The following is a 13,509-nucleotide window of genomic DNA, read 5'->3' on the forward strand; positions in this document are numbered from 1 at the left end:
CCCTGTGGCACAGATAACAGAAACCAGATGATGAGAATGATGCTGAGAAGTGACCAGAGATTAGCAAGAGGGTGATTTGGGTGCCACTGATCAGTGTGATTTCTAGTTACTTAAAAAGCAAGCAACACATGGTTTGCTGAAAGTTTATGGAGAAAAAATAAATAGTTGAAGATCGATGAAATCCTGTGGTATAATTTGAAGAGATATGAAAACAGCTGATTGATAGTTCTCAACAAGAACAGCTGACAGATCACATGGTAAGCCATTACCTTACTTGATCTTTTCCAACTCTTCCTCATTAGCATTGTCTGAAAATGAAATAAAGCATTTTCATTATCTTATTACTCAAGTACAGAAAAGGGCAGCCAATTGGTTTCTAGAAGAAGCTTAACATTTAAACAGCAGTTTCCAGCAACGAGTATCAAAGACAAAAATTTGTTTTTCACGTACCCACAGCTAGAAGAAGCACCTTCAACATTCAAGCAGTCTTTCTGGTGAGAGTTCATTTATTTTTTGTACAAAAAATAAATAAATGGGACAGTGCATTTTAAAAATAATGGAAATTTTTAAATATCTTTAATTGTTGACTGGAAAAAAAATACATTGAGTCTCATGATTGGGGATTGTTCCTTTTGGTGGTGGAGGCTGAGGATGTACCATGACTTTACCAGGTATGTAAGAATTTTTCTCTTCAGACATGTTCAAAGTCTGTTGCTTTAATGGGATCTTAGAATTGTCTCTGCTTCCAGTTAATCAACTGAGAAAAATGATGCATATTGTGATGGCTATTAGTAGATCTTTCTGCTAAATGTTTAGTCATAACATATACTTTAGTTTTCTGTGTGTGTGTCTTAGTAAGAACTATGTATGGCTACAAGTTTTAATTAAAGTTACAGAGATTTTGTGATGAGTGTCCAAGATCATTGGTCTTTTGCATAAAGTCATAAAAATCTAAAGATTTTTCATTTCCTCTAGTTCTAAAAATTTGTCAATGAACACTGAGGTATTAACTTTCTGATTAACCTCTTTACTCTCTCTTAGCTTTATTAAGATCTTTAAGGCAGATAAAGTGGAGAATAGGGAATATTTGCAGCAAAGAAGATAGCTTACAGAAATGTTTGCCATATGTGTGTATCAAGGAAGTGTACTGGTACTTTTAACAACTATATCTCCTTCAGTAGAATTCACTATAAAGCAGGACCATTTTGGAAACCATTCATAAATTATAAAAGGACAAGAAAGAAAGATTTTAATTCAAAATTTAGTCATACAGAAGGCAACCTCTGGTCTAAATCAAGATAAGGAAATTACGTTGAGGTTCTACAGTAGGAAGAAAGAGAGAAAAGCATAAAATTGTCAATGATAAGGATACATTTATATTTTTGATAAATAGGGGTTTTATGGGCTATATGTCCTCCATATACATTCTCTGTTAAATATTGACAAAAATATGTAAGAGTAATAGATTTCCTAAGGTTATAATAATTCACCTTTTTTTCCTCCCAAATGGAGCTAGGAAACTGCAAAGCATTGTTATTAAATACTATTATAGAAGTATTTTATATGTTTTCTAAGTGCTAACATCAATTCATTTTAAAGCAACAAAACCCACCATTGGGCTGTGGAGATGCACATGTAGTGGACATGATAAATGTTTGTTGTTCATGTAAAATAAGTTATTGCAATCAGCATCAGCATCATCATCACCATCACTTTCTCCATCATCACTAAAAGGCAATTGGAAACCAAGCACTTTTGTGGTATGACATATTCACAAAAATTGTCCCATTAGGAGTCAAACAATAAATGTTCCATTGAAAGAGTTTCAGTGGACAAAGAATGGTAATTCTTAGAGACAATGTTTTAAATCAAATAAACAGATGAATTAAATAAAAATGTAATATCTCTTAACTCATGGCCATTTATCATCATCATCTAGTATCTAAGAATCTTATAAAATTCCATCCTGTAAGAAATGTTATGCTATAAAAAAGAAGCTGAGAACATGAGAAAGAGTTGCATTCCAGGGTAATACTACTCAGTAGCATACAGATTCATCACTGCTGGTCAAAGTCACATTTCTTGACTCAGAACCACTGCATACAGTTTAGCTTTCAAAATGTAAAACAAACTATAAGGCTGTTATTTTTCCTGTGTCTCAAAATTGGCTTTACAAACAGTCTGCATGATATTATTTTTCAGATTGGAACAGACACAAACAAAAAGTCAGTAGTAATTTCCCTAAGTATAAACATGAAAGATCTGGCAGTTATGGAAAGCAATTTGTTATTTTCTTTATTCTGTCTCTTGAGTTCTTTTATTAGATCCAGTGACTCTCAAAATGGCTCTAGATCTTATAACAAAATTTCTGGTTCTTGAGCCAAAACAACTAGCAAATTAATGGCTTTGAGTACCCCACTCCTAACTCTTTTTCTTTTTAGATGGTTGGGTTAAGGTATATTCAATAAAACTGAAAACAGAAAAGTTTTTTTTTAGAAAGGAGGTTTAACAGACAAACTATTATGCTACCTTTGTTATCTGTGAGACATGTTAGAAAGGAAAGATTGTTTGGGGAATGTTAAGGATAGGAGATGAAGCAAATTATAGAAAAAAAATTTTTTTTTGCTCTACGATCTTCAGCTGAGAAACATATGAATTTGTTTTTGAAAGTGTAATTATCTAATATTATTACAGTATAATCAAAATTCTTCATAAGCAGCTCAACTTTCTTTGAAGACAATAAAAGAAATAAGAAGCTTAAAATATGGCTTGTGATAGAGCTGCAAAACCGATTACTTTTTTAAAAGATTCCACAATCGCAGTCCATTTTTTGCTTTTATCTTTTGTTGTAGTGATTTCTTTTAGGCAATTACATGGCTCTACAGATATAAAGAAAAATCACAGAAGGGGTAGGTATTATAGTATATACATATAGTAAACATATACATAGCATTTTTATAGGTGAATATTTTTTCAAATGTTAGCTATGAAATAATTTAGAAAAATTTCAAAAATAAACTAACATAAAAAAATTAATTCATTAAAGGCCAAATAGGGTCAATTCATATGTTTCTTAGAATTTTCTACTTTTTAGCTTTAGCCAAGCAATTTGTAGGTCTAAGTTATCTAAAAGAGTGTGTAACACAAATTAACTCACTTTTATTTCACAAATTCTCCAATGAAGAAAGTTGTGGATTGAACTCTGCTAGAAAAAGAGCCAGAAAGAACTCAAACACACCATCAGACCAAAATACCATACACAGGACACACGTGTATGCACTACACACTTTTGAGGGATCAAAAACAGGACATACATTCAAAACAGAAATGACAGTTGTGTCATGCAACTCAATCAGCATGCTCCCCATGAAGATTTTGGTTTCTCCTACACACAATGCTGGAAACTTTAAAAATGTGTATATAGATACACATTTTTATAGATACACATGTTCTATATAGATATAGATAAATAGATATAGATATATACACATATACATATATACATATATATATCATGTTTTAGAGGCCTTAGGAGATTCAGTAGGCTGACAGGTATTTCAACCCATTCTTTAGTTTTACTGATTTCCAGAACTGGCAATCCACACAAGGAGAAATTACCCCAACGACATTATTCATGGCATTTATTGTCAGTATTAACAGTGTATAAAAAACTCACAAGATAACTGATTTAGAAATCTTAGCACTTTTCTGTGCTAAATACTCTGTGTTCCCAGTTACTCATTTCTTCCTACTTTTAATAGCATTTTCTCAACATGAATGTTCTATTTCCTATTTGATTGTTAGGATTTATTTGTTAATGGCTCTTGAAACTCATATTCCATTCTCCATTTTAATACACATAAAATATTTAGCAAAGTTTTATAAATACAGGCATAAGAATAAAAATGCGGCTTTTAAACTAAAGTCTTAAGTCCCAAAAGCTTAAATATTTTCTGAGCTGATAGTCAAAGAGAACAGAACTCATAATTTTGCTGTGTGAGAGTCAATGAAAAATCATTTTCTGTTTCTGCCCTATACATCATTCGAAATATTTAATGGAACTGTGATCATTTAGTAACTGGTTTCTGGTTTGCTGCATTTTCAGCTGGGGTTTCTCTAAATAAGATTTGTTCTTGGATATTTGTGAGAGTTCAGCATGTCATTTTTACTGTAGCAATATGTTATGTATTTCAGGCATATAAAAATTTAATTTGAAGATACATTGAATCTTTGGTTGTTTTTAACCAAGAAACTTCAAATGTATTCCAGAGAAATATATTTAGCTAATACAAGACATTATAAAACAAAGAAAACAGTAACCTACTTCTAATTCATTGTCATCATTCGAAATCTTGAGATAAGCAATACAGACTGATTTTTAAGTCCATTATAATTAACATACTAATTTTAAGAACTCAAAAGGAAAATTAAATCATTATTTAATATTGTTTGTGAAAACCTCAGGGATTTGAATATTGAAGTAAGAAAGAAAAAAAAAGATTCAAAATATCTTTCCTGCACCTTTAAAGCATCCCTTCTAATCCTCAGAGACATTCATCTACAACCCATTGAGCAACCATCAGCTACTGAAAGCTGGGCTAGATTTTGAGAGAAGTCATCGTAAGAAAGGTCATCAGGAGCAATAATTTACATGTATATTTTTTTCCAGGGTGACAGAATATAGGACGAAGGTGAGGCGAAGTATGGTACAGGTATATTTTAGGCAGTATAAGTGACATTGAAGAGAACTTCGACTTAAGGGTGAGTTTTGCAGGAGTTTGCATGGCTGGGACAGAGGTTACAAATGAGGGAATATATGTTAAAGTCCCTTGTTAAGAGTTTCTGTTTAATCACAGATATAACCACAGGTCACTGAACACTCAGAAGAAAAATAAAGAGGAAGGTATAGAACCTAACACAACGCTTAGTAGATAATCAGTAAGTGTTTTTTTTCCAAAATAGATGCCTACTAATGGTCCTTGTTCATAGTTTTAAAATCTCATAACTGATGTTGCTTAACAGATTTAGAAATATTAATAAAATAGTTGAAGAACTGCTACATGGACCGAAGCAAAGGGCAAAAAAGCAAATTTATATGTATTTGTTACAAACGTTCGTAATGTAAAGCATATGATTAGAAACCGAGACCCAAACCTCGGACATCAGACTAGCCAAGATATTGGGAATTCAACAGAATTTCCTATGACGAATATTTGATCCTTACTCCCCACCTACTGACCCACCTCGCTTCTCTATAACCAATGTTATAGCCCATGTTACGGGCTATTAATCCCATGATCACACCCATAAGGAGGAGCCAGGATAGCCACACGGCCACCCTTCTCTCCACTCCTCGGGCGTGGCCGAGGTCAGGATGGTTCACCAGCCAGAGACCAGCTTGGTACAGGCTGTGACAGTCATGCCTGTTCTGCTCCACTGAACCTTGGCTAAGCCACTTGCTTCTCTGACAAAGAGAGAAGACAAGTGAGAATCCACATTACCGAGGGAGGCAAAAAGACCCCGTTTGTCAGTTGCCACAGAATAAACCCAGTGCTTTGAAGGAGAAAGACATGAAGTGAGGCAGTGAATGAAAAATACTTGGCAGTAGCAGATTTCTTCCAAAACGCTGAGGCAGTCGAAGGGATTCGAGTAAAGGTAATGGCATGAGGACTTCAGAAAGACCTGTTTGTGTTAAGGGTGAATGTAGCTGGAGAGATACAATGAGGAAAAAGGAAAAGGAAGAAAAAAACATGAATGATACCACGTTTTTGGTGTGTAACTGTTTCATGTAACCCACGTTTCTTCCCTAGTCACGTTTGATAAGTCACGATGATCAACAACCAGGCACTGAAATATTTTTAAATGATTTTTCCTAATTAGAAAGACATTGTGCCTAAATAATAAGTTTGAGCAGCTATGAAGAATGAAGGATTTCTGCAAGAATTGTGGAAGAAGAAATAGATTTGGGAACTACTTTGCTCGTGCTGAGATATATAGGATGTCCCCCAAAAATGTACACACAGTGCTTAGCTGATAGCTCAACTGATGTTTTTTCTTTTCAGATTTAACCCATTGGAATTAATAATTATTCAAAGTGTATATACATTTTTTGGGACACCCTGTATTTGGAGCAAGTAGAGGCTCCATTATAAGGTCACCTGATACTAATTTGATCCCTCAAACCCTCACTTTGATGTTAGAGTACTTAATAAATATATCTTTAATGTAAAAGTTTAGTAGACTTTCCATCATCAAGTCACCCAAATAAGTTCATGGTTTGGGAACATATAAGACCTCAGGCACTTACGTATTTTCACATATGAAGTTTCTCCTTCATTACAATAACAAAGAATCTCAAAGCAAAAACATCCCATCACTAAGTTTTGTTGATTTTACCTCCTATAGGTAAACCTGATGATTTCCCTCTGTTTCTGTCTCTGAGAGTCCTAATCCTAACTTCCATCACCTTCCTCCTGGGTTTTTGCAACAGCCTTCTAATGGATTTCCAAGCAGCCATTCTAACTCTTCCATCTGTTTTCTACCATGCAGCTACAGGGCTATTTTCAAAAAGAAAATATGATTATGCCACTTCCCAGTAACAGACTTTTCAATGGCTCTCCATTGCTCTCTGAGGAAAGACCACAAACCTTAACATGGCCAAGGGTCCCTAAACAATCTGAGCATCACCTTTGCACTCCAATTGACATTATGCTCCATGATCTTCCACACTCTTTTTGCTTTTACCTTCTCTAAACTCCAGTACTTTTTAAATCCCTGATATGCAGCATGGTTTCTCTAGACACAGGGCCTTTGCACATGCCCTTTATTCTGCTTAAAATAATTCCTCTCTTTCTGGGTTTTGCCTTATTAACTCCTGTTTATAATTCAGTCCTCAGCTCCCATTTGACTTCCTTAGAGAATCACCATCCCCCTGACTAGAACAAATTCTCCTATATTTGCTTTTATAGCAACATGTATCTCTCTTTCATGGCACTTAAAAAAGCTGTCATTATACATTTTCTTCGGTGATTATTTAATTTCCTGAGTTCTCCACTGGATATAAGTTCTCCTATTTCCTAAGGATCTAGCACAGAACATGGATTATAGTAGGTTCTCATTGAGTACCAGGTCCTCACCCCCCCTTCTGTCTGCACACATGGGCCTGTGCATATGCACACATACATGCATACATACATACATTCTTTTATCATGCTAAGTTCTCACAGTAGGTATTATTTGGTAATACTTCCTGGAAAAGTGAAATTTCTTACTCACTGAATAAAGCTATAGACACTTAAATAATAGTCAAATATTACCTATGAATATGTATGATCACTGTTTAATTTTTTAAAAGATAGAGAAAAATACTTATTGAAAAGGGTGAATTTTTCAATGACTTTAAAACACTTCCTAATTTGAAGGTGGAATTCACCATTTTTATCCACAATTTAGAGAAAATATCAATAATATCATTTCAGTAGACAATATACACTAAATTTAATCGTGAATTATTTTAAGAGGGCAAGACACACATTGCTGACATAGAATAAATACTTGAAATTTTAGGCAAGTAAATTTTTTAGAACTTGCCTAAAAAAATTATATCTACTCCTAAAATGTGTTACAGTCAGAACTAGTGAGAGTAGCTCTCAGTACACGAGAGCACACTGAATCTAATAAAAAATCTCTGGTAAATTGTGACAGAAAGTACACTGGCCAGAATACCAGTGTGGGTCACATCTGATACTTTTAATGTCCCTTCAGCAATGCTGGAGTAATTGGCTCCTCTGTATTCCTTGTCACCTTCTCATAGCAGCATGGTGTGCAAAGAAGTACAGACAGCCAGTGCTGGAAAATGGGTAACACCGATATGGCAGCTCATCAAAAAATGAAAAGTACTCACTTATCATTTAGCAAACAAACACCAGAAAGCAGAAACTCTGTTATAAATTTACTTCATTTTTGTTGTTGTTGTGGTACACCTAACAATATAGTCAAAATAGTAAGGTCTGGATACCTCATTGTAGAATTCCAAATATTCAATTCATTTATAAATGTATTCCCTGAAAGAACACTACCATTAGTCTACTATATAACATTTGAAACTGGGAAATAAAATTATAATAAAGTATGCAATTGTGTCCCTTATTTACAACAAGAGGTTCTGATCTGGAGCATAGAACAGGAAATTTGAGGTTAAGAGATACAATACACAGGGACTAGCAATACCCAGGGTACTCACACAAACAAAGGACAGGCCAGATTTTCATACACTGTTGTTTTATTATTGCCTCTGGACTCAGAGAAGGCTCACAACATTCAAACAATGTTTGAATGAGCATTTGAGAGCAAGAAAGCAGCCCTACAAGGTTGTGGGGGGACTTACCACATCCCTGTGTTCTCCTTCCTTAGGTGTAAGGGTGACTGAGAGCAAAATGATTCCAAGGTCATGGTCAGGATAATGGGGATCTTTCAGTGTTAGAGTCACATCTGTGGGTCTATGATAGAAAATATTAAGATTTTTAGCAGTTATTCAATGAATAAGCCAAAAATATATTTTTTTCAACATTTTTGGTCTTTCTTTACTAAAATTCCTGTTACAAGTGTTGCTGTTATTAAAATTTCATCAATGAATTAAGTCATCCAATAAGTGGTGTGTCAACTGGGTATTCTTGGATTCACTAGACAAGTTTCAGTCCTACATGGGGTTCTAGAAAGGCCATGGGGTTGTTGGAAAGGCTGAGAAACCACAGCAGTATTGAGAAACCTGCTTGTTCCTTCTCTATGATCTCTAAACACACAGAATGCAACGGTAGCTATTTTCTATAAATGGTAGCTATTTTCTATAAATGTGAGTCCAAGAACTACATTGGGTAACTTATTGACCACTATCTCCCTTTTAGTTCTTTAAGATTTTTTTTTTTAAGTCAGGAGTATGACATAGAGTAAACAAATGAGCGGGAGAAGAGGAAAATATAAAATATAATTAGCCTGATATATATTACAGGCATACTTTCAAAACAGTGTATAATTACCTAGAAGAAATTCCAATATTTTAAACAGTACTTCTATTTTGGGGTTCTTTACACCTATACCTGAACAATTTTTAGATTTAGAAGCACAAGGGAATCAATAATTTGATCAATACTTAGAAGACTTTAGAATTAGTTAAGTATCTCTTAGGAAAAAATTATGAATTTCTCAATATTACCCAAATTGTTTTTAGAAAATAAGCAAAGTATACATTTAATAGGCAATGGATAGGTGATATCTTGTTTCTATATTTTCATTAATATTTAACAAATAGGAGTTTATGCCCTCCATATACCTAGGGGACTGTGAAAAGTTTGGCACTAAACTTGGATCTTGAAATGCTGGCAAATTAGGGATGTTCCTTTGCTTGCTCAGTCACTTGTTCATTCATTTCATTCACAAAACATGTATTAAGTACATATTAAATGCCACACACTGTGTTAGATTATGAGTAAAAAAACAGAGCTCAAAACCAAAGATAAAATCCTTGTCTTTGTTGAGCTTAACTTTTAGGGAATGATACAGTTGGAATCTATTTCTGGGAAGAGGGTTTGGTTGGAAAAGCTGGTTCAAATAATAATTTTTGATCCTGGCTGCACATCAGAATCAACTGGGAGGCTTTAGAAAAGTGCATAATCCTGAACTCCACTCAAAATGATTCTAGTTCTGTAGATCAGGATGGGGTTTGGAAATTTATATATTTATAAAGTTTCCCAAATGATTTTCTCATATAACCAGGATTGAGAACCTTAGGTACTTTCTAATACTAAGTTACTAGTAAACTTTTACATAATGCTTAATTTACCAAGTCAAGGAGTGATGGTATTAAAAATATGAATTGTTTTTTGATATCAGGGTCTTTGACTGAAACATAAATATCCTGTTGGACAGATAATATATACTTTATAAGAGTCGTAATGCAAATTGTTCCAATGTGATTTTAGTTATCACTAATAATATGGTTGTGGAATAACAATTTGTTCTTTTTATTTTAACAAATATATATTAAGCATTATACTGTGCATGTGTGTATATGTATGTGTGAGTGTGTGTGTAAGGGATTACAATTTGATTTGACTTGTTTTCCTATAATGATTACATATAAAAATTAATAGAAAAAACTTGATTATATTTTTATAAGGATTGCTTGATAAAGATTTAAGGACATTTGATTCTAGTTCTGTAGATCCAATTGCTTTATGGCACATCTATTATATTCTTTCAAAGGGATATCTTAATGCATTATACAGTAGCATAAGTATTTATATGGCTACTATTATTATCCATCTTTGTACACCCAGAGGCTACTGATTTATACATGGAACATAATGGCATAATTACAAATATGTAATTTTGAAAAGCAATATGTAATTTTTAAAAGTGGTTTGAGGGAAAGGGAATGTTTACTTAAATGTAAAATAAGTAATGTGGCAAGATAAACATCAAATGCTTGTATATCTTTTTATTTTCTCAATCACCCCATATTTTTCCATTTAAAATTAATTTTCAAAATAATTTATCATAATAGAGAAGAAGAGAAATCTATGCTCTGTGATCAAGTCCAGTAGTTTGCAGATCCTTACACAGAAGCCTACGGAGAAAGTGATACGGTCTTTATAGAAGGACAGCACAGCCCATTCCAGTTGGAGCTCAGTTTTTACGATAATGGACTACATACACCACCATCTAGGACACTTCCCCCAACTGTAGTGAGGTGGGGAAGCAGCATTCACCTGGGTTCTATCCTTAGGTCAAACCTGCCTTTTAGGTTTCAAGGAAGGACATGTAGGAATTACAGAAAAGCCCCTCTTTTGTCCAGTTTGAGGCAAAAATGACCTTTGGGAGACCAACAAGCTGCCACTGTGCTCAAACTTAGCTGTCTATGACACATAAGGGGGCTCTACAATTTATATTTCTCCACTCATCTACACTTAGAAAAACAGGGAGTCATAATCTAGCCCATTATACTGCTTTCCTGCTTTCCACTCTTCCTGCCACATGATGTAGCATGATCACCCTAAACAGAACTCCTCTCCTTAAAACTATCAAAGATTTTACAGCCTCTTTTGCAATCCATTCCAGCACCACTTGACCCTTTTCTTAAGCCTATTTTTTCTTCAGTATTATTAATCAATTCTTAGCTCCTATGTTGAAATGCATTTTAAAAAATATAAGCCCATAATTAGGAACAAGGAATAATTAATGTTAGCAGTGATAATATAACTTTATACCTAGTCAAGCCATGGTGAACTGATGTAACTGAGCAAATACAACCAGTCTGCCTCCACTTTACGGGCATTCTTTTGTAACCTAAGATTACTGATGATGGGGAAATCAGGCTCTACTTGACTCAGATGATAAGACAGTTGCTGTTTTAGAAGCAAAGTGCACATGTTTTATTTCCCATATGGTGGCCAGATTCTTAAGTTAATCAATATGATTAACAGGCATAATCTTCTTTAAGCCCCACTACTACAATCATACGAGCACTGTGAGAGCAAGAATAGTGTCCTTTCCTGGTACTTGGCACTGTGCTGGAAGACAAAGCAGGCATCCAAAAACTTTTCTGTTGAATGGTTGTTATTGAATAAGACAGTTAAGGAAGATGCTATTATTTCCATTGGGTGGATGAGGAAAACGTACTTAAGAAAGTCTGCTTAGCATGAAGGCCCACAGTCCTGTATGACAGAGCAGTGCCTAGAATCCAGGTCTGCTATGTTGTCTATTACACTGGCCCAGCTTCCCAACAAGGTGCAGTGACATTACAACAGTTCAAAAATCACCTGTTCAACTCCAACTGTGTGAGATCCAGAAAGGCTGAGCCCATAAAATCATCCTGTAGTCCAAAATCATAGTCAAATACCTAGAAGCCAAAAAGATGACATTATTATAAACAATTCCAAATAAGCTTTATATGAAAATATCTTGATGATAAAATATTGGTTTTGGTCTATGTCACCAAAACAATGAAATTTCCTAATATTTATTGTTGAAAATTTGTTTTTGTGCTGTGTAATACTAGGGGCCTCAGAAAACATTTTTTAAAATGGTGTTTAATTTCCTACTTAAAATTATTGATTTATATCAAATAGAACTTTAAGAAAGATGAAGAACCAAATAAAATAAATCATCAAAAATGTGGGAAACACAGACATCGAATGCTTTCCCCATATTATAGAAGGGCATTAGCATTACTGGAAGGCAAAGTGAGCTGGTATGAAATTCAACAAATATGTCTTCCATACTGAGCTAAAAATTATGAAAGTGTGATTCCAAATTCTTCATATTCTTCAGGTCATTGTAGATAAATTCTGTGATATTATAGGACAATGCCACTTAAACATACAAATGAATGAAAATTATGATATTATGATTGAAGTATTTTATAATGTTATATTAAGATTAAGTTATATTAAGTGTTGATTGTCACAAGCAATGGTCAGAGGATAACATTAACATGACCAACAACAAGAGAAAGGACAAAGAAAGAAGAGAGAGAATGCATTTCTCCCTTCTGTCAAACAATTTACCCAGTATCTTCACTGTGTCTTTCCTACTCCAGTGAGTAAGACAGGCAATGTCCCTGACTTCCTTATGTTTCGGGGCTGAGACAGTCAATAAATATCCAAATAGACATGAGCAGTTTAGTAATGGATGATGCTATGGAGACAGAAATCTAATGGGGCGTGTTTGTGCTGCTATTTTAGGTAGGGGGTTCAGGGAGGCCTCTCAGAGGAGGTGTGTTGTATAGAGACCTCAGTGATAAGAAAGATAAGCCATGTTAGTATGGAAAGAGCACTTGAGGTGGAGGAAACAGCAAGTAATTAGCATGTTCAAGGATAATTATTAAGAATCCAGTGTGGTTGAAGCAGATTAAGAAAGATGGAGTGTGGAAGGAGATTGGAGAGAGAGTTCAGCGCTAGATCAGTTAGGGCTGTATCTAAAAAAAAAATCTCTAAGTCAATGGGAGTTGGCTAACTTCTAGGCATTTATTAATTTTTCATATTCATTCCCTCAGCCAAGATTGATTAAGTACTTATCATGTGTCAGACAATGCTCTAGGCATTGTAAACAGAAGTGAGCAAAATGGACATTGTCAATGTTTACAGTATAGTGAGGGAGACACATGTTAAACAGAAAGTGCATAGGTGATATGTAATCACACATTTTGGTAAATGTTGTAAAGAAAAGAACAGGGTCTGAAAAAAAAATAACAGTGGATGTCAGGGAAATTTTAAGATGGAAAAAAATGCTACTAGGTAAAGTTTAGAGCTGTGCTTCTTGACCTTTTTAAACAGAAAATCATACACTCATATACTGGAGTATATGAGCATAAATAGGTAAGGACAACCCAGGCTATTAGACTCTCCAGGATGTGAGAATCCATAGCCCAGCACTCTTGTGCCCAATTCTTGGCACAACAGTTAGAAAGCTAGAAGCAGAGGGAAGAGTATATACAGCAGCCTGAATCAGTTA

General features: G+C 34.4%; 1 protein-coding gene across 7 annotated transcripts in view; it reads right to left on the reverse strand.

The window, feature by feature from the left end:
- MCTP1 (multiple C2 and transmembrane domain containing 1) overlaps positions 1–13,509 on the reverse strand; it is a 418,524-nt gene that overhangs the window by 197,692 nt on the left and 207,323 nt on the right. For 4 of the 7 annotated variants that reach the window (XM_087815454.1, XM_087815453.1, XM_087815452.1 and 1 more), the window contains exons 4-6: positions 11,817–11,896; positions 8,387–8,498; positions 270–308 (exon numbers count right to left, since the gene is read on the reverse strand). In XM_087815454.1, coding sequence (XP_087671580.1) covers positions 270–308; positions 8,387–8,498; positions 11,817–11,896 — 231 coding nt within the window. Of the gene's footprint in view, positions 1–247; positions 309–3,157; positions 3,206–8,386; positions 8,499–11,816; positions 11,897–13,509 lie in introns of all 7 variants that reach the window. The other 3 variants (XM_087815449.1, XM_087815450.1, XM_087815455.1) reach the window with 3 other exon arrangements.

This window comes from Miniopterus natalensis, chromosome 3, assembly GCF_054644295.1.
Source record: "Miniopterus natalensis isolate mMinNat1 chromosome 3, mMinNat1.hap1, whole genome shotgun sequence".
Taxonomy (NCBI): Eukaryota; Metazoa; Chordata; class Mammalia; order Chiroptera; family Miniopteridae; genus Miniopterus; species Miniopterus natalensis.